Source organism: Ptychodera flava, chromosome 1, assembly GCF_041260155.1.
Source record: "Ptychodera flava strain L36383 chromosome 1, AS_Pfla_20210202, whole genome shotgun sequence".
Lineage (NCBI taxonomy): Eukaryota > Metazoa > Hemichordata > Enteropneusta > Ptychoderidae > Ptychodera > Ptychodera flava.
In genome coordinates, this window is record NC_091928.1 from 33,981,693 (window position 1) to 34,004,639 (window position 22,947).

The 22,947-nt window shown below is 38.8% G+C and overlaps 2 protein-coding genes and 1 long non-coding RNA gene across 4 annotated transcripts in view; 2 read left to right on the forward strand and 1 right to left on the reverse strand.

Annotated features, from left to right (window-relative positions):
- LOC139135738 (uncharacterized) overlaps positions 1 to 22,947 on the forward strand; it is a 429,492-nt gene that overhangs the window by 395,056 nt on the left and 11,489 nt on the right. The window contains exon 1 of one of the 2 annotated variants that reach the window (XR_011553025.1): positions 19,772 to 19,934. The exons of the other annotated variant lie outside the window; for it this stretch is intronic. This is a non-coding gene — a long non-coding RNA (uncharacterized lncRNA). Of the gene's footprint in view, positions 1 to 19,771; positions 19,935 to 22,947 lie in introns of those variants that run through there. 2 annotated transcript variants of the gene reach the window in all.
- Positions 1,287 to 16,245, forward strand: LOC139135684 (uncharacterized). The gene is made up of 6 exons (XM_070703307.1): positions 1,287 to 2,007; positions 2,917 to 3,200; positions 3,585 to 3,780; positions 10,278 to 10,428; positions 13,730 to 13,851; positions 14,013 to 16,245. Exons 1-5 carry the CDS (start codon positions 1,480 to 1,482, stop codon positions 13,759 to 13,761), a joined length of 1,191 nt encoding a protein of 396 aa, XP_070559408.1. The 5' UTR covers positions 1,287 to 1,479; the 3' UTR covers positions 13,762 to 13,851; positions 14,013 to 16,245.
- On the reverse strand, positions 16,454 to 19,068 carry LOC139137998 (probable ATP-dependent DNA helicase RecS). The gene is made up of 2 exons (XM_070706254.1): positions 18,409 to 19,068; positions 16,454 to 17,732 (listed from the first exon to the last, which is right to left on the reverse strand). Exons 1-2 carry the CDS (start codon positions 18,885 to 18,887, stop codon positions 17,105 to 17,107), a joined length of 1,107 nt encoding a protein of 368 aa, XP_070562355.1. The 5' UTR covers positions 18,888 to 19,068; the 3' UTR covers positions 16,454 to 17,104.

Genomic DNA, 22,947 nt, shown 5'->3' on the forward strand with positions numbered 1-22,947 from the left:
AATTTCAGAGTTATACACCTAAATACAAAGTTCATTAATATGCAAATGAACCGTTAATTACCTTGACACTACTAAGTGCTTTACACCACAGTTAGATATCAGTCAGATCAGTATCTGCAGCAGAATTCATCAAATTTGGTGCAGTTATATCGGAGTTATATGACTAATTATAAAACATCATAAAATATGCAAATGAGCTATTTATTAACTTGAAAGTGCCCAATGCTTCTAAGTATAATTAGATATATATCAGATCAATATTTGTTTCACGTATCATCAAGTTTGGTGCAGGAATTTCAGAGTTATGTCACTAATAACAAAAGTTCATTAAATATGCAAATGAGCAGATAATTGACATGACACTCACAGTATCATCATAATGTTCTGAGATTGTCATCTGTGAAAAGTTTCATGAAATTTGGTGCAGTATTTCTTAATATATGTCGACACTGTCATCACCGTCTCCATTGGGAAACCATTGGACGGAAAAATGATATTGCATAACTTCATTAATATGCAAGCCACACTAACCAAAATCTAATCAGTTCTTGCAAGTAGCATATGGTACCTGTGTACCAAATCTGACTTGAATCTGTTCAGGCGTTTTTGAGTTATCGTGTAAACAGACATACAGACGGACAGACAGGCAGACACACACACACTAAAACACACATTAACACGGACAGACAGACAGACATCGCTATGACATTAACTTACGTGTGAACACGTAGCATCTAGTGCAAGAAGCGATATACAAAGTTGTATGCAAATGAGAACAAGTGTAGCGAAGTGTAGCGACGCTAAATTAACACTATACTTGAAAACTTAATGTGTTAGGAGTGTTGGTTTGTATTTTATAAAGCATTCTGTAAAATTTGTACATTCAGTTTCTTTGATGTATTGTCAAAATAAAGCCAAGAGTGGCGTACTTGATTGTTTGTCATGGAAGGATATGCCTGTGTAAAGCGGACCTACTGTCACAAACGCTCGGTGACCCCCGTGACCCGAAGACTGTACGAGGAATGCCCAGGCGGAACTCGCCGAAGTCACTTCATTATGCGGCCCCGCGGTCGATCGCGTATGAGTTGCGTTTTGTTACATCGTACTGCAAGTCTCACCATTGTAGGGTAGCAGCTGATGATCACGTATTTTCCTCGACTGGCGAAGTCCTTTCTTCCACGTAAGTAACAGTATGCTGCCGCTTAATATAGCTCTCTGCCTGGCATAGCTCCCGGGGCATAGCTGCAGTACAGTAAGTTCGAGGTTTTGCCTGGGTATTTCATTCTCGCAAGCCAGAGCATTTTTTCCATTTTTTCCTGCTCTCGCAAAAAAAATACTCTGGCGGAACAGGGACTACATCAGCGTATCTGCTGGTGTGGAAATAAATTATTCATGAGCTTTACGTTATGTCGATCTGACCAATCAGCACCGGCCTCTTATAGTTCACGTTGTTCTTGCGTCATCTGAACCCTGATCAACATGGCTGCCGCCACAAACAGCGTAGCGCCGGAAACAAAATATGGCAAATGTCGAGTTTGTCATAACATCTTATCGTCAAATTATAGAACATTGTATTCTAATACAGTTGAGCAGCAGAAACAAGTTCTGACGGCAGTTATTGGTCCATATAGCCGTGGTGATGGCCATCCACAGAAGATCTGTCTTCACTGTTTAAACAGAGTTCGCCGCCTGGGCAAAATTCAAGACACCATTGCAAAGAACTTTCAGACTCTTAGACATGATGAAGAAGATCTTTTTCTGCAACTGAGGATAGCACATGGTGGAGTACTAAATACAGAAAAAAAGACTCCGGTAAGACACGGCAAACGTAAGTTTGCCTTCACGCCAACGCCTAAGAAAGGCGTCAAAAAATTATTTAAATCTGGAGTGACCCCACCGACAACGCCAAGGCGAATCACGGTAAAACAACCGGTACCAGTACCAGAACCAAGATCACAAAGATCGACGGCAACACAGACAACAAGTGAGAAGGATTTCCAAGTTAAGGTAAGCTTTTCGTGTATATTTAGACTTGCTCCAAGTCTATGGGCTCATATGTGCGTACGCGTTGTAAGCCGTGTGATCGCGTGGCGAGAAACAATCGAACCACGGCTACGGCAAGCATACGGACGGCCCAGAAAGATAGACGGCGAACGACATAATTTTAAGAATCTTTATTGCGGCAAAAAGCGCCACGTCAAGCGACTTGTGGGCCAGTCTAGTGTATAGTTGTTCATGATTATATCAGACATCCGTATCAAACTTTCAAATCAATTCCGAGTGGAAGGAACGCCTGGTGCAATTTGGCGTGCACGTAGTGTACCCGTAGCCAGTTGCTACTGGGAATCATTGGCGTAGTACCAGTAGTGCCATATTCAACTAGAAAAGAGACACGCAAACAAAATTGAATCTGACAGAAAAAAATTGCAACGAACAGTTTATGATGATATTAACATAATACATACTAATTTAGTATAAACATGGATGTATCCAGGGATTATTCTATACATTTATGCACACTTCATATACTGAGTACTCGCCTCTCCGTTGGATTAATTCATACATGTAAATTACCTACTAGTACAACTACATGGCTGGTATAGAACCGACACCATTTCCAACTTAAGTATAGCAGTTAAAAAAGTGAACAGGTCCACATCAAGTAACGTTTTTGTTGCATGGTTGTTGACTGATTTTGTTTGTTTACTCTTTAATTTTATTTGTTGCATCATTTTACCAATGTTTCAATGTGTATTTTTGTCTTCTAGGTATAGAAAACTTGCATGTACATTTTGCCATAGATTACAGAACGAGATAATTTACAATATTCTTAATACATTTTTTGCTGTTGTACCTGGAAGACTTTTTTTCAAGATAACTAAAAATAATGAATTTATTCTGTTTACATGCACATAGATTTTGGTAAAATATGACAAATTTGTGAAGACCAAGATAATTGAAGATGAAGGAGTCCAAAACTTACTAAAAGCGATATGCAATGGCCGGAGTGATGGCACCATCGGCAATCACATGTACAAGAGCAAATACAGAGAAATCATAAGGAGAAATTTTCTAAATGACCTGTCACTGCAATGTGAACAACTCTGCAGTACTAAGGTGCCATCACATCTACGGTCAACGACACCAGATGATCTGCTTGGCTTAAACTGGGATGTTATCCTGAGTGAATGGGAGACTAGGTATGTAGAAATTCCTCCATAGCTGTCTGAGTTTTGAAATAGTTATAATACTTTGGATCAGTGTTCATATTTCAGTCCAGTTTACCACAGTTTTTCATTGAGTTAATAATGAAAACGCTTAAAAAAATTTGAAATTTCCTGTCTGTGATACCAGAATAGACTTTAATTGCTATCTCTTGTCTTGAGTAACACAAGTCAATATCATTGTCCTATATGAATATGAACAACAGACTTTTTCATGAAATGTGTTATGTGTGTATGTGAGGGAGGGGAGGGTGAATAAGTGTATCATTAATAAAGGTGCCAACTGCTAGATTGGAAACTATGAAATATTGTTACTGATATTATAAGGCACTTTTTTATTTCTCTCTTGCAATATTCAAGGGCACCTCTACTATTGGATGTACTGCAGTCTGTTACTGCAAATGATTACACACACAAGGATTATACATTCAGACCAGAGAATCATCCTGTAGTTGCATTCAGTGGAGCAACCCTCCTTTTCCAAAGAAACAACAACTTGTCACTAGTTAACTATGCTGTTGGTATGGTGTTAGACCATGGAGGTGCTACAGATGAAGTAAGTCATATCATAAGGTTTCCATTGTTTTTAAAAAAGTACATCATTTCCTTGTAACTTTGTTATGTAGGTCATTTCCCCCACACTCATCATGACCTGAGTTCAATTAGTCTAGAACATTCTCAAGGTCACTACCCTCAATGACCTCACAACCTTGAATTCAATTAGTCATGTTTGGAATGTTCTGGAAAGTTGATTAGTTGTGTAAGGGAGATAATTTTAGAACAGTAATAGCATGTCAATAAAAGTTCTAGATTGTTCTTATATGCCTTTATAAAAGGGACGTGCTCAGCTTCCAGTCAGACTTTTGGGATCGTGTCTCTTGTGTGTTACTAAACTCCAGCAGTAGTCATTCTCAAGACTTTTCAAGACCTTCACTGCCAACGCTGGATTTATACTGTGGACTTTGTGCAGCTTCAAGCCTGCAAGCCAAAGGACTGTTCATTCATCCAACTGACTGTTACAACTCTGAGACTGGAGCTTTGCCGTCCCAGCTGAGATAAGTAGTCTGTACACTTTTAAAGCTTGTACTCTATCCCTGACTTAGCAATTAGTTTTATTTTCGTAATAAATTTTGTTTAAACGTTAACTGCTGAGTTCACCCTTTTGTTCGTTTTCTCTGCACGTAACAAAATTGGGGGCTCGTCCGGGATACGAATATTTTGAGCCGTTTGACAACATTTTGCCTACCTTTTCAAAACTGCTTTACACTGTGAACTCAGCGAAATTTAATCATGGCGGAATTCAAGCCAGACGAATTTATGGAGGACCTTGATCAGGACACATTTAATTCCCTCAGAAAAGACAACCTCATAGCACTGGCAAATTTCCTTAATGTAGAAGTCAAAAGATCTATGCGCAAGCGAGAGATACAGTTCAAGATTGCAAACATTTAGTTAATTCAGGCCATTTTGAGGAGTCTGCCCTAAAAGATTATGAACCTGAGTCTTCCTTTGAACTCAGAAAATTAGAGTTAGAAATACAGGCAGATTTGGCACGTGAAAAGTTAGCATGGAAGAAAGACAGAAAGAAAAAGAATTACAAATGAAAGAAAAAGAATTACAAATGAAAGAAAAAGAAAGGCAGGAAAGATTAGAAATGGAAGAAAGACAGAGAGAAAAAAGAATTGCGATTAGAAGAACAACGATTGCAGGTAGAAATAAAACGTTTAGAGCTTGGACAGTCAGGAAAATTCTTCCCTTCAGACAAGTTTGACATCACTAAGCATTTCAGGTTAGTTCCCCCTTTCCAAGAAAAGGATGTTGATAAATATTTCCTTCATTTTGAGAAAATTGCTCAGAGTCTGAACTGGCCTAAGGAGTCCTGGTCTATGCTTTTGCAGAGTGCTTTGGTGGGTAAAGCCAGAGAAATTTACATTCAGTTGTCAGTAGAGCAGGCTTCAAATTATGATTCTGTGAAGGAATTAATTCTCAAGGGTTATGAGTTGGTGCCTGAAGCTTACCGTCAGAAATTTAGGGATTGTGAGAAGGTGAAGGATCAAACTTAGTTGAATTTGCTCGAACAAAAGAACAACTGTTTGATCGTTGGTGTTCTTCTGAAAAGGTCAGTCAGAATTATGACAAATTACGACAACTTGTTTTGATTGAGAATTTAAAAGGTGCATCCGGAGTGACATCAAAACGTTTATCAATGAACAAAAGGCAGATACATTAGAGGTTGCTGCACGTTTGGCCGATGATTATTCATTGACCCACAAATCTTCATTTCCCAGCAAACCATCCCAGTCCTTTTCCTACAGAAACAATGCAGGTAAATTTAACTCCTCCTTTTCATCCAAGAATTTCTCAAAGGAGAGTAGAAAATCAAATGACAACAGTTCACAGAGTTCAAATAACACTCCCACATCATCAGATCCCAAGTCTCAATCTCCTTCTGACAAACAGTTCGGTACACTTTCTTGTAATTATTGTAAGAAAGACGGCCATTTAATGTCAGAGTGTTTCAAATTGAAAAGAAAACGTGAAGGTCAAAGTGGTCAAAGTGGATCTAAGCCCACCGGCTTTATTTCTTCATCAACTCAATTAGAGTCTAATAATGTGTGTAACACATTTTCTGAGGTTAAATCCCCTCTCAACCCCAATTAATGAGGTCAAGGTCAATTCTTCTCAAGATAGCATTATGGGTATTTTCGAACCATTTATTCATGATGGTTTTATATCACTTTCTAGTGATTTCTCTTCCGCCTACCCCTGTCAAAATTTTAAGAGATACCGGGGCTTCCCAGTCTCTTTTGTTGGCAGATACCCTGCCGTTTTCTGAAAAGTCATTTTCAGGTTCTAAAGTTCTTATTAAGGGGGTAGATTGTAATGACTACATTCCTGTTCCTCTCCATAATGTCTATTTGTCTTCGGACTTTGTTTCTGGACCTGGGCTTTAGGTATTAGGCCTTTTTTGCCTTTTGAAGGGATTCACCTTCTTCTTGGAAACGACCTTGCTGGGGACAAGGTCATTACTAATCCACTTGTGACTGATAATCCTAGTTTAGATCAAAATCCAGAGCCAATAGAGGAAGACATTCCCGGCCTTTTCCCATCATGTGCCATTACTCGAGCCATGTCAAAGAAAACTTCCGAGAATCAAAATACTCTCAAAAATAATGTCACAGATGTTGACTAAATGACACCTTTCTCAGTCAGGTGTTTGACACGGATCATTCCGTTATCCCTCGTGGATTTGAAACTTCCAGTAAAACTTCTGCTGACCAAAGTCAGACATTTTCTAGATCAAATCTCATTGCAGAACAACACAAAGACCCAGATATTTTGTCTTTGTTTGACAGGGTAGATGATGAAGATAAAACTTCAGATAGCTCTGTTTCCTATTATACAAAATCTGGTATTCTCATGCGTAAATGGAGACCTCCAGATGTCTTGGTTGATGACGATTGGGCTATAAAACATCAAATAGTGGTTCCAAAGCCCTATCGTGCTGAAATATTGCGCCTGGCCCATGAAACCCCCTGGGCTGGTCATTTGGGAGTAAGGAAAACTTATCATAAAATTCTCAGTCACTTTTATTGGCCTAATCTCAGGCAGGATGTAGCACATTTCTGTAAAACTTGTCACACATGTCAAATGGTAGGAAAGCCAAATCAGACCATTCCAAAGGCCCCTTTACAGCCAATTCCTGCATTTCAAGAACCATTTAGTAGGATACTAATAGACTGTGTTGGGCCCCTACCAAAAACAAGATCAGGAAATGAGTACATGTTGACAATTATGTGTACATCAACTCGGTTCCCAGAAGCCATACCACTGAGAAACATAAAGACAAAGACTATAGTGAGAGCTTTAGTCAAATTTTTCACTTTATTTGGCCTCCCTAAATGTGTCCAGTCCGATCAAGGCTCCAACTTATGTCTGGAATTTTCCAACAGTAATGGATCAGCTAGGCATTAAACAGTATAGGTCATCCGCCTATCATCCAGAAAGTCAGGGTGCTCTTGAGCGATTTCATCAAACTTTGAAAAACATGATTAGGACTATGATTGGACCTACTGTTTTGACACAGAGAAACAGTGGGATGAAGGAATTCATTTTCTGCTCTTTGCTGTTAGAGAGTCAATTCAAGAGTCTCTTGGTTTTAGCCCATTTGAGCTTGTATTTGGACATACAGTCCGTGGCCCACTTAAGCTCGTTAAAGAGAAATTCCTATCAGACGATGATGATTGTCTGAATATTTTGCAATATGTGTCAGATTTTCGTACGAAACTCTCTAAAGCATGTGAGTTAGCCAGAGAAAATCTTGAGTCATCTCAGCAGTCAATGAAAACCAAATACGATAAAAACACCTCAAAACGGAAGTTTGAACCAGGTCAAAAAGTTCTTGTTCTACTTCCGGTTCCTGGCAAACCACTCCATGCTCGTTACTTTGGGCCATATCTAATTGATAAGAAATTGAGTGATTTAAATTACATCATAACAACACCTGACAGGCGAAAACAAAAACAGCTATGTCACATAAATATGCTTAAGCCATATTTGGATAGGGATAATCCTACTATAATTCAGCCTGTCAGTACCGTCAGTTCTGGCCATTATGAAGATAGTGATACTGAAACTGACTTGAGTGAAAATACTCTAAACTCAAAGCTGGGCTCGGTCAAGCTTCAGAACTCAGAAATCCTGGAGAAGCTGGAGTCTACAAAGTTGGCACACCTCCAGCCAGAACAACAACAACAGGTGAAAGAACTGCTCCATGAATATAAACACCTGTTTCAAGATGTTCCAACGAGGACAAACGTCATCTATCACGACGTTGATGTTGGGGACAGTAAGCCTGTAAAACAACATCCATACAGACTGAATCCAACAAAAGCAAAATATCTCCAGGAAGAAGTCAAATACCTGCTGGACAATGACTTTATTGAACCCAGTAAAAGTAACTGGAGTCGCCGTGCATACTTGTTCCCAAATCAGATCACAGTTATCGTATGTGCACGGACTTTAGGAAGGTCAACACTTTACAAAGACAGACACTTTCCCAATCCCGAGGATTGATGACTGCATCGACCGAGTGGGAAAAGCCAAGTATGTGACGAAATTTGACCTACTGAAGGGATTTTGGCAAGTCCCTCTGACGGATCGTGCTCGTGAAATATCCGCCTTTGTTACACCAGACGGATTGTTCCAGTACAAGGTGATGCCATTCGGAATGAAGAACTCTCCGGCAACATTTCAACGGATGATCAACGACGTCATATCCGGGCTAGACGGGTGTGCAGCCTACGTTGACGACGTCATCCTGTATAGTGACACTTGGGAGGAACACATCAAGCTCATGCGGAAGTTCTTTGAGAGACTGAGTAAAGCAATGTTGACTGTCAACCTTGCCAAATCTGAGTTTGGTTGGGCGAGGGTAACTTACCTCGGACATACTGTAGGACAGGGTGAGGTAAAACCTGTTGATGCCAAAACCAGTGCCATTTCAAGTTTTCCCATACCAAACTGCAAACGACAACTGATGCGCTTTCTCGGTATGGCTGGTTACTACAGAAAATTCTGTCCAAATTTCTCCACAATTACTGAGCCTTTGACTAACTTACTTAAAAAGAAAGTAAAGTTTGTTTGGTCAGAGCAATGCCAACAGGCATTTGATACACTTAAAGCCATACTTCAAAGTGCTCCAGTGTTGTCTGCACCAGATTTCACTTTGCCATTCAAATTAGCTGTGGATGCTAGTGATACGGCTGCTGGTGCTGTTTTATTGCAAGAGGATAGTCATGGTGTAGATCATCCTGTTTGCTATTTTTCACGCAAATTTAACAAATCCCAGAGAAACTACTCTACAATTGAAAAAGAGTGTTTATCTTTGATATTAGCTTTACAGCATTTTGAAGTTTATGTACTTCTTCAAATCAGCCAATAGTGGTTTATATTGATCACAACCCTCTTGTTTTTCTGCAGAAATTTAAAGGCAAAAATCAGAGATTGCTAAGATGGAGTTTAATGTTACAGGAGTTTAATCTTGACATTAGACATATCAAAGGCAGAGACAATTTAATTGCAGACTGTCTCTCTCGTATTTAGAGTTTATTGTTGTTCACTTTCAAGAAGTTTTACTTTAGAGTAAAACAAAATTTGAGTACTTAAATCCTTTTCAAGATACATTTGTAAAAGAAAGATTTTTCTTTGAAAAATTTTCCTTTTTTTTGAAGAGGGGGTGTGTTATGTAGGTCATTTCCCCCACACTCATCATGACCTGAGTTCAATTAGTCTAGAACATTCTCAAGGTCACTACCCTCAATGACCTCACAACCTTGAATTCAATTAGTCATGTTTGGAATGTTCTGGAAAGTTGATTAGTTGTGTAAGGGAGATAATTTTAGAACAGTAATTAGCATGTCAATAAAAGTTCTAGATTGTTCTTATATGCCTTTATAAAAGGGACGTGCTCAGCTTCCAGTCAGACTTTTGGGATCGTGTCTCTTGTGTGTTACTAAACTCCAGCAGTAGTCATTCTCAAGACTTTCCAAGACCTTCACTGCCAACGCTGGATTTATACTGTGGACTTTGTGCAGCTTCAAGCCTGCAAGCCAAAGGACTGTTCATTCATCCAACTGACTGTTACAACTCTGAGACTGGAGCTTTGCCGTCCCAGCTGAGATAAGTAGTCTGTACACTTTTAAAGCTTGTACTCTATCCCTGACTTAGCAATTAGTTTTATTTTCGTAATAAATTTTGTTTAAACGTTAACTGCTGAGTTCACCCTTTTGTTCGTTTTCTCTGCACGTAACAACTTGTAAACGTGATAATTTTAGTGCATAGGATACAAAATCTTCCAAGATAGTTGATATTAATGGAGTTGAGTTGGTCATTTGTATTACGGTATGTACTAATAAAGATGTGTATTTCAACATTTATCACACTTAGTGACTAAGAACAGCAATATACCAAATTTTCACTTAGATGTGTGCATTATTACTCTTTGATCTAAACCTTTCTTTCAATAATTATATATAAATCTTTTCTTCATAGACAATATCTATCATGAACAAGCTTGGCTGTAGTGTATCAAAAAGCAGCATATACAAGAAGAAGAAAGAACTGACCAAGAAACACACAGAAATGAAAGAAGACATGTTTCAGAAGCAAGTGACTCAAGTACAAAATGTATTTCTGAAGAAAGGTAGTGAAACTACATTAGAAAATATTAACACCAAAGTTTGCAATTCTGTGACTGCCATAACCAACCCGATACCTACTGAACAGTGTAATTCTGGTTGTGCTAGCAATAGTGTTGACCATGTAATTGAACCTGATAATACTGTGCTTACTCATGCAAATGCTTCACCACTAATCATGAACTTAAGGTTCTTATCATCACAGTCCTGTGCCAACATAGTGACAGATGTAACGCAATATCAAAATGAAGCTCCTCTGAGTTCATTACAGGAATGTACAGAGTCAGATATGTATAGTAACCAGCCTAATGCAGTTCAGATTGAGACAAATAGTGCCACTGCTGAAGCTTTCAATGATCAATGCAACCATCCAGAGTTGATGCATGTAACAGCAGTTTCTATCCCTGTCAGTAGTCTATCAGTACCTACCCAGTCAGCAAACACATACACTTTTGCTAACAACAGTTGCTTTACAGCTCCTACATTTATGAATTCTAGCAAATCATCAACAGTGTGTGGATCGATAAATAGTAATAGTCTTGACATTTTTAGCCATTTGAAAGCATGTAACATCAGTAATTCTGTAATGAGTAATTGTGAATATTTTACTCAACCATATGTAAATAGTGTAAGCTGTGCAAGTAGTGATACATTTTATACAACTTCTTGTCAGGAAACTACTAGGTCATATTTGTCCAGTTTTGTAGAAAGTGTATCATCAGAAGAAGAGATACCCTTTGAGATAATAGGTGATAATTTTGATCTAACCATCAGCCCAACATATATGACATCAGAAAAACAACGTAAAAGTCTTCATTGGTTTTTAAATGTAGGCTACTATAGACTATAGTCTATAGAAGCTATTGGGATGGGTATCCGTCCGGCGTCAGTCTGTATGTATGTATGTATGTATGTATGTATATGTATGTATGTATGTATGTATGTATGTCCGTTTGTGAGGCGTCCGTCCACTCAAATATCTTGAGAACCGCAGTACTTACTGATTTGATATTTGTTGTGTAGATTAAAAATATGATTTTGAGAAACTATTTTTTTTAATTTTTTGATATTGTTGAAAATAGGCAAATTAATGCCAAAAAAGGTGTTTTTTGATAAAAAATCTTCTTCTTCATAACCGCTGGTCAGACAGCTTTGTTATTTGGTATACAGGTCCCTGGGGTAACCCAACTTAGATTTGTTCAAATTGTGATGAAATATGCAAATGTGTATTTTTAAGGAATTTTTTGTCATTTTTGGTCAAATTTGACTTGCATTGTATGTAATTCTTGTACTGTATAAACCCTATCAATTCACCCAGAAAAAATAATTAATATGATTTTAAATAATTGAATTATTAGGAAATCATCAAAGCCAAAATAATTTTATGTAGAATTATCAGAAAGTTCAACCTTTTTTGACAGTTCATAGTGAAATGCTTACCATCTTGGAGGATTAAAACATGTAAAGGCAACTTTCCTGAATCCCAATTTTGACATATTCTGAACCGTCATTTATTGTGCCCTGTATGTTATCTAAAAGAAATTGCTCAAAATAGTCAATAGAGATAGAGATAGAGAAAGTTCTAATTTCCATTTATGGTTGACTTGGTAAGGATAAAATAAAATTACTTTTTGAGGAAAAAAATAGAGTGGTCAATTAAAAGAGTGGTCAAAGTGATAGGGTTTTTATGGTAAAGCTGGGCTGTAAGATTCCTCATGTGCTATTTATAGCAATTGTGCAATCTGTGTAAACAGTGCAATGAAACTTACATGATTCCTTATAATGCTTTTGATGACCTTGAACTTCTTAAGTTTCAAACATTTGTCTCTTCAGTGTGCTTTCTCTGAGTATGACAGTCTCAACTTATTCAACAGAACTCACTTACAATGTTAATGAAAGATATCCACCTTCTTCATCAATACATGTGTCACAAAGGGTATTCTCCACATAACACAGCAGAGCTCTGTCAACTGTTGAGTTGCTTGTTTTTTCAAAACCGCTGGTCAGACAGCTTTAATATTTGGTTTACAAGTCCCTAGGATGACCTAAGTGAGATAATTTCATACAGTCAGAAATACTTAATTTTGTATCCATGTCTATTGTAGCTTCAGGGACTTTGGCCCTATGTTTAAATGTAGGCATACAGAGAAGGGTCATAGGATCGCATTTGCCTGATAATGAACCTAAGGCTGATATTCTGACAGTACCAAATGCTGATTTTTTACCAACTCCAGATGATTTATATAAGCTTGAAAGTAATTTTACATTTCACATAGTCAAAACAATGGTTAAGTATTTAGAATTTTTGCAACCATATACTCCGTCTGTACCAAGTTGTATTCCTCACCCCTATATGGAAGAAACAAGTCAGAAATCTCAATTTTTGAACTGTGAACTTATAGAGAAAAGTGAAAACGATTCTGAAGGCATAATCCACATAATTCAGCAAATACACAAGAACTATATTCCTCGTACATCTGGAGACAATCCAAAAGTCCTTAGGCAAATTGTCTTTGGAGGAGATGTATTGACTAATGAAAGGGCCTATACAGCTCAGACTTCCATGAGGAACAGTGATGGTGATTATGATGCACTGGCAGGCATAATACATCGCCCAGAAGGCTTACACAGAGTCATGAACTCTATCAGGGTAGAAACTTTTGATATATCACTTACTGTTTTGCTTGCTATGGAAAGTGACCGTTTGCATGACACCCCCCCCCCATTCTCCAACATCTCATTTCAGGTCTAAATGTAATCTTGGTACAGATTTAAAGCAGCATACACTATTTCCTTGAGTAGGTCATTTATTTTTACACATTGCACACACAAAAGACAAGTTTGACATGTTATTCATGTGCATTGTTTGTCACTTTCTCAGGAAGTGTTCCAGGCGCTAAACCATATACTAAAATAAGCCTACCTAAGTATAGTTCAGTTATTGTTTACCTGATAACATGTTCATATTATTGTAAGTTTAAAGGATTGGTGATCGTCTGATAAGCATGACTGCCTGGGCCCCACACAACCGTACAAACTGTGCATGTTTGCTAAAAATGTTGCGTATTTCCCTTGTTTGTCCTTTTTTTCGGAACAGACGATCACCAATGTTTAATTTAGTTTTAAATTTTAAGTACATACATTCTCTATTACTAATGATAATATGTTGAAATAGAATTTCTCAATCCTTTCTGAAATGCACCTGTAATTTGATTGAGTAATAGAGAATGTAGTCAGCTAAAGTAAAATACAAGTTTTTCAAACATTGACACAACTCATAACAGAAATTTTTACTTTTTCCCTCAGCTTATATACAGATTGTTTTACAAAGAAACTAGTGGGAATGAGAGAGGTACTCTCTACCAGTTGAGGAACATCATCAACAGAAGAGATGTCAGTGGAGTTGATAGTGTTACAAAAGCATTCAGGTAAAATTTTATTTTTGATTTATAATGTCAAGCAAAAAGATTTATTATAAATGTACTCCTCATTGCTTCTGGTATTGGTATAGATGCTGATTCAGTATCTCATATTAATATATGATTTCTGTCTGCTCTTCATAACACATTGATAATTTCATTCCCATTAGATCACATCATGCATTTATAGAAGACTGCTTAGATGCCTACATAATCACTGCTAGCTTGGACCATTTTGGTATATCATCATTAGACGCCTTACCAACTACAAATGTGCCACCACCTGACCTATCTACCCGAGAACCTCAGGAACAGTATAACTGGATTTGTCAACAAGCCAAGAACATACTGGACAAGCATCTTCGAGCCGAACAGACTACCACTGTCTCAAATATTCAACATCATATCGTTGCATTGGATGAGAGGGACAGTGTACTTGCAGCTATGAAAACTCGTGACGGACAATATCACTGCAATGTGCAACAGTGTTCTAAAGTGTATAAACGTGAAGGATACTTTAAGAAACATTTAGAATGTAGTCATGGATGGACCTTCTCTGATGTAAATTCAGCTACTGAACCTGAAAGAGAAGAGCCTGATTTAGGATATGCTGTGATGGCATCTTTCATGCGGTGTGCCTTATTAGTACGCGATACATACGATGCCTATAAACACGGCGATGGCGACCGTGTATTCAGAAATGCAAAATTAGATATCTTGTTAGCTGATGCTATGGGACACACCAAATATCGACTGTGGTTATGGCGCATGCTCGCTTATGAAAAGGCTATTTTAAGTGAACGACAAGCTTTTGAATATAAATGGAACATTTCCAGTAATTTGACAGGTGGGAAGGGCAATAACATTCCCAACGATAATGTAGTAGAGATACAGGTCCATGCCATTAAATCTCTTCTTCGATCTCAGGGTGCCAATGTCACCTTTGAGTCAGCCCAACTTGCATGCAAATCAGCTCAAGTGGTTGAGGGAATCAAATCTAACCTAATGACCAAAGCAGAGGTAAAGAGAACATCCAGAAAAAGACCCCAGACTGATAAAACCAGTGATATAGAAAAAATGGTAAATGAACTTAAGGAGTCTAATTTATTTAGAAATTGTCCTGGGAGAAAACTTGACTCATTTACAAATTTCAAAGATCCCATGGACAGAGTAAATGCTGTGAAGTTTCATCAGTGGGTAACAAGGCAGAAGGAGAGGGCAGGATGTGAGCTTATTTTCTGAAATGATTCAGTAGTATGACCATTATGTAAGTGTCTCTGAATACAATGCTAAAGGAACTGATGTAAGTGTCAGTATGTATGATTGTGTGTGCATGATGAGTGGATGCGACTGTGATTATTTTGAAATTGGAGGGAAATGATATTGTCTGTGGATGTCAATGGTTTGAAAAAGAAAACATTTTCCAACACCACAGAGTGGACTACTCTGAAAATGACAGTTTTGATGGCCAGAAAAGAGTTTGTCATGTACTTGTTTAGTTCTGTAAGAAAAGAAATGAACATCTATGTAATCTAAGAAAGTAGTTTTACACATAGCAGTGTGGTGCTTGTGCCATTAGTTGGACCTGCTTTTGTACCTAGTGTAGCAATTGAAATTTAGGTCAAGAATATAGCTATCTCTTTCATATCTATATATTTATATGTATATTTGTCCGATACTGCTTATTAACCTGACTGCTAAATGAGTTATAGTGCATTTACTGGTCAATTGTAACAGGTATGACAAAATACGTAAAAGCAATGGAATATTTATTTGACTCGGTATTTGATCAGTGTAGTTTCACTGTACATTGTTTCCTATGGTCACTTTTTGTGGTGAATATTTTCTTTACAAATTTCTGGGCCAACAATGAATAAAACAGAATGAAGTAAAACCTAAGTAGTCATGTTCTTTAATGACTAAACTGACACAGTTGTAGAAAGTACTGATTTCTGCACAGTAGTACTTGGGATGTTCTTTACCGTAGCACATAAGCCAGGTTTTTATTTTTGACAGGAAATTTGCTTTTTAAAATGACTTTTCCTGTAAATTTTTGAACTTATACAGTAGCCATAATCACGTTATAAGGGATATACTTTTACAGTCCATGGGCCAGAAATGGCAATTGGTACCTAAAGTAAATACATTTTTCATTTTTGAAAAAGAAAGATACAGATGTGATTGTCCACCATGCTTTCCATAATCTATGGAAAAATACTTACAGAAATGTAGCGTCTGATTTGGTACTTCACTTTGGTACCAATCGATGCAAGATTGGGGTCTATGGCCCATGGACTATTAGCCCTCTCTTTTCAATAATTTCGTGAAGTTTGAACCTGTTGCAAATTGATTGCAGCATACACTGAACCTTTTTCAGACTGACAAAAGGCGTAAATCTTTTCAGTTGTTGACATTAGTAGAAAGCTGTACTCAAATCAACTAGTACCGGTAATAAAATTGATCACAAAAAAAGAACATAATTTATTAGTAAGTATACTTTATTTGCTTTTCAATTCTTAGCAAACTCGCCAAAAAAAGGAAATCACAAAATGGGGCAAAATGGCCCACACTTTATGTACATGTTCTAGATTGCTCATCATTATAAAAACCATGTACAGAATGTTCTGGTAGGTACTACTGGAAAAGCCTGTGCAAGCAACACCTTGACTTTAACTGTGTCTATCTTCTGATTCGACACACAAGTGTATTTAGTCATCTTGGGTCATGTACTCTTGATCCTGATCAGAGTCGAGACACAATTCATCATAGTTGTCCCATAGAACAACATTCAAAATGTCTATGACCTGTACTGCTTGTTCATATGACCAAACATTACATAGAGCCATCACATCATCTGCTGTGAACAACTTGTGAATATTTTCAATAATTTGATTGATTAAGTCATATGTAAAGCCATGTGTAAGGTCTGCTGATATCAGCATCTCTCCAGAAATATTTAAAGATTCTCTGTACTGTTCTAGAGCTGCCCTCACGTTCATAAGCTGATTTCCAGTTACAGTCCTTACCATGGAAACTTCTTCCTTGTCAGACACTGATTCGACCGTTCCATTAAGTGAAGGATGATTGAACCTTTCATGACAATTTTCGTTTTCACAATTACACCTATTAAGACAAATGTCACAACAGAAATGTTTTTCTTTATTGAAAAAGATGGGTTCTGAAGAATATGTCTCGCAAAGTGTTAGGCGACGACAATTATCATTATTTCGGAGGTAGGTTAACAAATCTGGGTTAACATTTCTCATTTGTTGTTTTTGTAGAACAGAATGTGTAAAGATTGAGACCCATCTCTACCAGCTCGACCTAGCTGCTGTATCAATGTGTCCAGCTCTTGTGGTGGGCCATAGTTCACCACACTTTGAACTCCTTTGAAGTCCACACCCATCCCAGCAGCATTTGTGCAAATCAATATTTGTAAACTTCCATCAATATCATTCATATTGGCCCTTATTTTTTCTTTGATATTAGGTAAAGTACATGAGTGGTACATGTTTACAATTTCACGATGACAGCCTGCAAGTTCTCTGACAAACATTCCATAAACTTTGGCAGTGTCACCAATACTTTTACAAAACACAACAGTCCTTGGACAACTGTTCTGTTTGGCTGCTGTGACCAGCCATCCAAAAACTTCTTCTAGTGGCTTGGCATGAGGAATTTCACTCACAAAAAGGGAAATGTTATTCCTGTCTGGAGATTCAGTATAATCAATACTATTCATCATACACAATTTTTGCTTGATTTTTCTTCTATTGATATTTGTTGCTGTAGCTGTGATTGCCAACATTGGGATACCTGGTAACAGTGATCGTAGCTCTCCCAAGCGACCGAACCATTCTCTAAATACTTCCTCAGTAGAACTGGTACCCCTGTGAAAGAAACGATACAGTTCAATCTACAAATACTGTAATCATGATTGTAGATTTTATGAAACGTTTATTGCCATAAAGAGGAAATCAAACACGTGAAATTTTACAGGCAGGGAAGGGTACTGGTAAAATCATCCATCGTTACTGCAATCTTTGTGACACTATGAGGTCATACATGCGAAAATGAATAGCAGCAATGAACTCAGTATTCACACCAATCACAGACAAAATGTAACTAGGTTAGAGCAATCTACACATTAAAGTACATCTGGGAGCTGAAACTTAATTGTTTTAACCAAGGTTTTAAACAGAGAGGGATGGTAAATTTTAGTGCTAGCAGCTGGTGCGTACTATAAAAGATGAATGGGTACGGACTAGCTGTTCAATGCATTTCAACCCGATCTGCAAATCTCCACTCATGTGTGCAGGCGTTCGTATGGCGGAGTCGGGAGGCGGCGAAGCCATAGCCGGACACTGCACTCTCGCCTACTCGTAGGCACAGTCCCTAATCTTTTTTTAGGGACTGTGTCGTAGGGCAATATGGTAGTGAAACATGTACAATGACAGAGTTAAATTTCAAGTGACGTTTTGGCGTTAATTTTCTAGATAAAGGTATTCGAAACACGTTGAACGATGAACGTTGATCGACTGAGATGTTGATAGGTTCTATACTTACCATTGAGTAACCGTGTGGGCTTCGTCAACGACAATTAACCGGACCGTTTTCCGGTAGACTTCGGTCATCAACACTTCCCTCCATTCATCGTCTTTTAACACAGTTTCTGGGTTTGTGTACAAGAAAGAATACTTCCCAGTCTTAATGTCATTATTTTCTTTCGGGTCTTTTCCTATTACTGTGGCAGTAAAGCCCATAGCACGTAGTAAATGTACCTGTTCTTCCATTATCGAAAGCAATGGTGATATTACAAGGACAATTACAGGAAGCTGCCGATGCTGATAAACAACAGGAATAGATTGGTAGCATAGTGATTTGCCACTGCTCGTTTTGGTGGATAAAAATACGTCTTTTGACAGTAGAGTGTCCGAAATCACTTTCCTTTGATGGTCATAAAGGCAATCGAAGCCAAAATAGGAAGAAATGGCACGTTCTTCGCCGTCAGTCAGCTGCACGTTGTCACCAGCAGGGGCAGCCATCTTGCCTGATAACAGCCGAATAGTGGCTCTGTAACGGGCAATCTGATTGGCTCGTAGGTTTTTCCTCGACTATCATAGAGCCTTGCAGCAATGCGTGAACGCTAAACGTGGCCAGTGATACCACGGCCTTTTCGGCGTTGGGTGATAAGACTCGCCGAAGAGGGCGTGGTGTACGACGATGGGTATTTGGGTCGGACGGCAAATCTGGTTTTGTCGTCCAACCCAGATACCCAGGCAAAACCTCGAGCTTCTGTACTGCAGCTATGCGTGGCACTGCTGTAGCAGTGTGTGTAAAACTGCACAGTGGCTCGAGGTTTTGCCGTCCGACCCAAATACCCAGGCAAAACCTAAAGCGCGAGCTGCTGTACTGATACTGCAGCTGGTCAGCCTCAACACGTACAGCATGCCACGCAGAGTTGCTGTATTGATATTGCAGTGAGATCGCACTGGTTTCGGTGTTTCATCAATCATCATGTGTTGTTACAACATACAGTCACACGAAACGTACAAACGTATACTATATTGTCAGTAGACGCCTGCAGAGAAGACCACTTTATTGCTGAACCGCCGAGAAACGAAAGTTCTGCACGCAGAGGTTTAATAATCACAGCATGGCTATATCTATAGCTCTGCGTGGCAGGGCGCTGTATGTGTTGCCGCCTTTTACGGCCGTATAACGCCGGTAACACACCCCAGGGCTCGAAATTAACTTTTTTCTCTTGTAGTCCCATTGCATTGGGCTACCATTTTCTGAAGTTGGTAGCCCAGTGACAAGGTCTGGTAGCCCATGCATGAATGAAGATTTTTTTGTGAAGGATATTTTTATTTATATCTAGACAATGAAAGATTTATTTTTCATGATTCTATTCAGGAAGTGATTTTTCTAGTCATTTGACATCAATACCCGTACCCGCAGATCATCATAGCCTTAGGAGAACGGTGACGCCTCAAAGTTTGACAACCTATTCACACATACGCAGAGCTTGTATGCAATTTTTGCAGTGCTGTGGTGGGATCTGGAGGCTGTGTTTACAAACATCAGGGAAGGTGACAAGCTGCTATTGTAATTTTGAAATTTACTGATGCTACCAGGACTGGAGATTCTCATGATTCATTATGATAATTGTACCGCTGTGATTCCCCGGGGAAGGCAAAAATATCCCCCATGTTTAGACAGATTCACAGACTGTTGTAAAAATTCTGAAAACATGTTTATAACACCATTCCTCTCTATCCCCATTTTTGGACACCGTGGTGCGAAGCACCAAAGGTGTCCTATGTCGCCACAATGTCTGTGTGTGTGTCCGTCTGTCCGTCCGTCCGTCCGTCCGTCCGTCCGTCTGTCCGTCCGTCCGTAGACAGATTTTGTTCCACTCATAACTTAAGAACCCTTAGGTCCAATGTCATGCAATTTGGTATTTGGTATTATCATGATGAGACTTAGATCTGATTAGATTTTGGTGGGTGTGGCTTATTAATTAATTGCTCATTTGCATATTTTATGACTTTTTTCGTTCACGCAGATATCTCAGAGACGCCTGGAGCGATTTCGTTCAAACTTGGTAAAAGGATAGTACTCTACCTCATACAGATGCACGTTGATTTGTTTCACAATGCGATCAAATTTGGCCGTGTTAGAGGACTTTTAGTTTTCGCCTCCATAGACTCCCCTGTATAAGGCAATCCATAGACTCCCATGTATAAGGCAATCCATAGACTCCCATGTATAAGGCAATCCATAGACTCCCATGTATAAGGCAATCCATAGACTCCCATGTTTAAGGCAGTCCATAGACTCCCATGTATAAGGCAGTCCATAGACTCCCATGTATAAGGCAGTCCATAGACTCCCATGTATAAGGCAATCCATAGACTCCCATGTATAAGGCAATCCATAGACTCCCATGTTAAGGGCAGTCCATAGACTCCCATGTATAAGGCAGTCCATAGACTCCCATGTATAAGGAAGTCCATAGACTCCCATGTATAAGGAAGTCCATAGACTCCCATGTATAAGGCAGTCCATAGACTCCCATGTATAAGACAGTCCATAGACTCCCATGTATAAGCACAGGGGGTTGTCTACATGTCCGTCCCCAGGTATCGCTAATAAAGATATATTCTACCGACCTTTGGTGTTTCGGTCTTAACTTAGCACTGCCCTTGACAATCTTGCGTATACGTTTTATCAACATGCTGTATCTATTATCTGATGAGTTTGAGTGCCTAATTAGCCAAAGTAATCAAGGGTAAATTACTAATCTGTGGACGCTCTCACCAGATTATCACCGGATTAAATTTGACAAAGTCAATAACGAACGCACCAGCAAGGTATAACTGAAGAAAGGGCTGAAACTCTCAAAAGCCGTGTTCACAGAAATCTACTTTACAATAAACATTTCCTAATTTTTCGAACGTCAACAGTTTTCTGACATGTTTAAATGGGGACAGGCCAATTTATGCCTTCGTCGGTTGCTTCTTTGTGCTGTAGGACGCTAATCGAAGCGGTGGAGTCAGTGTCCCGATGTGGTCCGTCAGACCGGAAGCCAGAACTACAACACTTTGACCTTAGAAATGTTTAGTTTAAGCCCACATGATCGATAGAGGTAAACAAATTAGCCAACATGCTTTGGGATCGAGGGTCAAGCTCATCGGTGTTTATAAACACGGACATGACAATCTATGTATTTTGACTACAGCCGGTCATCGTTTGCGGGAAGAAACTCGCCGCTTGTAAACAGAAAACTGACTAGTCGGCAAAAGTATTTTCATGCCTTATATATGCTTATTCGTTTCCAGACGAGATGAAAGCTGCGAAGACACATTGGAAGCATAGTAATACTCAACCAGGTTGATCTATACGTTGGGGAGATATTGATGTCACAGTCGTGTCGAACGAAAACGGGGATGTTTAGGCCATAGCAAAGACGATTAATCAGTCAAAGACGATAAATCAGTCAGCTGAATAAAACGAATTTTTTGGACACCATATCTTTTTATGTCAGTTTTGAACCCGCGTGAAACCCTGCGTAACATTATGTAATAACTATACAAAACCTTTCGGACATATCTTTTTATGTCAACGTTTGGACACGCTTTAGAAATGCATGATATAGCATACTGTATATGTCTGACTGTCGGGGAAACACTTCTTGCGCCGCTGTCGGACTCAGTCGCGCGATCACGGTGTCTTTCCCCGTCTTTCCCTCGCACATTCGCTTTACCAAAAATGTGTTTTTGTATAAAAACCGCAGCTTTACAGTTAAGGATGTTAGACTTCGAAGTTTATGCAATCCATCATCATATGGCCACTGGCTCGCCTAACGTTATGTGGGACTTTGCTCGGAGTTCACTACAATTTGACGTAGGCTTCGTCGACTGATAGAATGGAATAACAGAGATGTGTACATCGGACACAAATGCGAATGCACTGTTTTTTTCGCCTCCGTCGGACTCAGTCGCTGTGTCGTTCCCGTGTACGTCAGCTTTCTCGAAAATGTGTTTTGTATAAAAACAACTTTAAAGTGAAGGATGTGATCCCTCGAAGTTAGTAATACACTTGTCGATTTGATATGCGAAGACACACTGACGACCATTTATTTATTAGTTCTCAACCTGGTGAAAATCATTCCGCGACACTAATCGATTATATGTCTTTTGGAGAATGTCCTAAGAACCTGACATGACCCTTGTTTGATGCGTTAGGTAGTTGAGTATAAGGATTGATAAAATAATGTATCAAAATATACACAGATTCATGCGACTGCACTATCATATTCTTGGCAGCTCAATGACGTTTATGGCCGAGAGGGCGAGAGTCTCAGACCCAAGGGAGCATAAGCAGTATGCAGTACATTGCATGCTTTCCATGCAAAATCCGGCTTTGACTAATGTTCCCGTCCTGTTTCTGAGCATAACTTTCGAGCTGCGTAGCTAGTAATGTTGAGGTCAAATTATCTGAATCGTTCGTGTTCGAAATACTTCTTGATTTGCAGAGAGAACACTCGACCTTCTTGTTTGTGTTTTAACTTAGCACATGGGTGAATTGAAAAATTCAAAG